Consider the following 2,960-nt stretch of genomic DNA (forward strand, 5'->3'; position numbering starts at 1 on the left):
TTTGATCTTGCTTGTTTACATTGTGAGCAATTCTAGCCAACGCTTTCATAGAGGGTCTAGAACGTATATTGTGATGTATCCTGCCTTGTATAGGCAGAACGTTACAAAGTTAAATGGCTTAGGCAGAAACTTGGCTTGTTTAGTTCAAGTCAAGAATCTCAATGCACAAGAGAAAGGTTTAGTAGTGCAGAAGTCAAACTGAGAACAGTCATGAAACATCCATCTCCAGACAGAAATGAATACCAAATAGAAACATGTTGAGTTTCATGAAATTTATTAACTTCAAAATTCACTTGACCAGGTTAACTTGTCCACTAGACACCACAGTTTGCCCACTAGAGATAGTCTTGACGTGCGTGTCTCTTCCTGTAAAAAGTGGTAGAAGCATGAGGGGCATTGAAATAAATTCTCAGTTCCTGAAGTCAACTTACAGCAAGCACTCACTTTTCCTAGTGCAACTTTGCTCACAGGAGCCAGAGGAGGGATGGCACACCGCTGTACTACAGTGGATGAAGATCTAACAGAGGGGGAAGGGTTAAGCCATAGAATTCACTGTAAAAAGCACTAATATTAAGAGTTGAGGTAAGGCTGAAGAGCATACGGTTTCCTGCAGAGGAGCCAGTGATGCTGGATCTACAAATGTGAACATCTTCACAACAAAGCGCTTGTAGTGGGTCGGGAACTGAAGACCAGATGATCCAGCCACTGGAACCAATGTGGTCAGGTAACGATCATCCTGGTAAGGGCATCTGAAAGGCAAAGAGGCAGTCAGAAGGGCCTTACAGCACACCAGATGGATAAAGACTGGCCTTACTCACCCATCAACCAGAAGATCCCATTGGGGTAGACTGAGTGGACTGGGGGTTGATGTTGCCCAGCAATGTCCCAGCATCAGGACAATGTTGGGGTCGGTCCTCTCCAAAATGTGCACCTCAACATACACAGGCTCCCGCAGGACTTTTGTAACTGGATAATCAGCGTCACTGTAGTAGGACGTGTACGCCTCGTCCCCTGAGGAATACAGCGTTTAACTAGAAACTGGAGTTTTAGAAAGGCTTTAGGCATACTTGGGACAAACACTTACCTTCTGCACAGCCTTTGGTGACACATTGACCATTTGCCAGTCTAAGCTCCACCCTGAGGGGTCCAGGAGCAGCTACTGGTGGAGGTGGAGGAACAGTGTTGACCTCCACAACCAGAGCTTCCACAGAGGTACCAGAGTACCTACACTGGAAGAGAAGCCTGGACAACAAACAGTGAGCTTGTAGCATTTGTCAATGATTCACATTTATGATAAAAAAATAAATCACTTACTCAAAATGGCTGTCCCTTGTAATGGAACCAAGTGGTCCAATACCCACTTCATATGAGGAGGTCATTCTGTTTTCATACACCACATATCCACTGTCCTCCTGCAAATAGTAACATTGTTGGCATCCAATCCATTTTAAGCCATTAAAAAAAAAAAAAAAAAAAAGCAGTTACTCACCATCATGCTTGTGCCACATGCAGTGACAGGGAACTGGTATATAGCAAAAAAAGGTGTGGATCCCACAGGACTGCAAGCTGGATCACTTCCACCCAGGAGACGGACTGAATCCAGGCTCAATCGAGGCAGCGTAACATCTCTAGCCACCACTACCACAAACTGACCATCTCTTATACACTGGACAGTCACTGGAACAAGTTACAAGAGCAGGTTATTGCTGAGGATCAGTTTAACATGAATGCCTATACATTGGCTCTACACTCTTACCTGCCTTCCCATAGTAACACTGCTGTCCATTAAAGCAGCAGTTGATAGCAGCACACTCAGCACCACTGATACCAGGTGGTCCACATTGAATCTGCTCATAATCAGCTACAGTACATTTGTCAAGGGGCTCTGCCTGTGCCACTGACTGCTTAGGCTGAAACTGCTGAGGAAACTGTTGACTAGCTTGCGGTTGAACTGACTGAGGAAACTGTTGACTAGCTTGCGGTTGAACTGACTGAGGCAACTGTTGACTAGCTTGCAGTTGAACTGACTGAGGCAACTGTTGACTAGCTTGCTGTTGAACTAACTGAGAAAACTGTTGACTAGCTTGCAGTTGAACTGACTGAGGCAACTGTTGACTAGCTTGCTGTTGAACTGACTGAGGCAACTGTTGACTAGCTTGCTGTTGAACTAACTGAGAAAACTGTTGACTAGCTTGGTGTTGAACTGGCTTTTGAACCTGCTGAGGAAACCATTGACTAGCTTGCTGTTGAACTGGCTTTTGAACCTGCTGAGGAAACCATTGACTAGCTTGCTGTTGAACTGGCTTTTGAACCTGCTGAGGAAGCTGTTGACTAGCTTGCTGTTGAGCTGGCTTTTGAACCTGCCAAGGAAACCATTGACTAGCTTGCTGTTGAATCTGCTGAGGAAACCGTTGACTAGCTTGCTGTTGAGCTGGCTTTTGAACCTGCTGGGGAAACCATTGACTAGCTTGCTGTTGAATCTGCTGAGGAAACCATTGACTAGCTTGCTGTTGAAATGGCTTTTGAACCTGCTGAGGAAACCATTGACTAGCTTGCTGTTGAACTGGCTTTTGAAACCGCTGGTCAGTTTGCTGGAACATCAGAGCTTGAGGATTCTGGGGCAGATCACTCCACTTCGGAACAGCATGACTGAAAGCACAGAACCAAACACAAAGTGCCAGAGACTGAACAGCACACCAACTTCCTGCCATTGTAGCTAGTCACACTGCTAAGGTGCTGCCCTTTGGTCCTTTTGTACTCTACAGACTTTAGCTAATTAATGATAATCCCACCCTCTTCGTTAAGTCATGATTCTCCAGACTTGCACGAGTGGGAGTTTATGCAACTAGGTGATTCTATTGTTTCTTAAGTCAATTTTTCCCTTTTGAACATACATAAAACCACATTGAGCTGAATTCAGAATAGTATGCTAGTACTATTTCTGCCATTCTGAATTCAGC

The 2,960-nt window shown here is 44.9% G+C and overlaps 1 protein-coding gene across 2 annotated transcripts; it reads right to left on the reverse strand.

The window, feature by feature from the left end:
* Positions 1-257: 257 nt before the first annotated feature.
* Positions 258-2,727, reverse strand: LOC311304957 (zona pellucida sperm-binding protein 4-like). Of its 2 annotated transcripts, XM_084432356.1 has the most exons (9): positions 2,381-2,727; positions 1,757-2,023; positions 1,490-1,677; positions 1,315-1,412; positions 1,085-1,242; positions 819-1,011; positions 602-749; positions 445-517; positions 258-366 (listed from the first exon to the last, which is right to left on the reverse strand). In XM_084432356.1, exons 1-9 carry the CDS (start codon positions 2,709-2,711, stop codon positions 290-292), a joined length of 1,533 nt encoding a protein of 510 aa, XP_084288482.1. In that variant the 5' UTR covers positions 2,712-2,727; the 3' UTR covers positions 258-289. The 2 variants fall into 2 exon arrangements, with proteins under 2 accessions (XP_084288482.1, XP_084288481.1); XM_084432355.1 differs by having other exon boundaries at positions 1,757-2,727.
* Between the last annotated feature and the right edge of the window lie 233 nt (positions 2,728-2,960).

Source organism: Rutilus rutilus, assembly GCF_951802725.1.
Source record: "Rutilus rutilus genome assembly, chromosome: 15".
In the NCBI taxonomy this organism is placed as follows: domain Eukaryota; kingdom Metazoa; phylum Chordata; class Actinopteri; order Cypriniformes; family Leuciscidae; genus Rutilus; species Rutilus rutilus.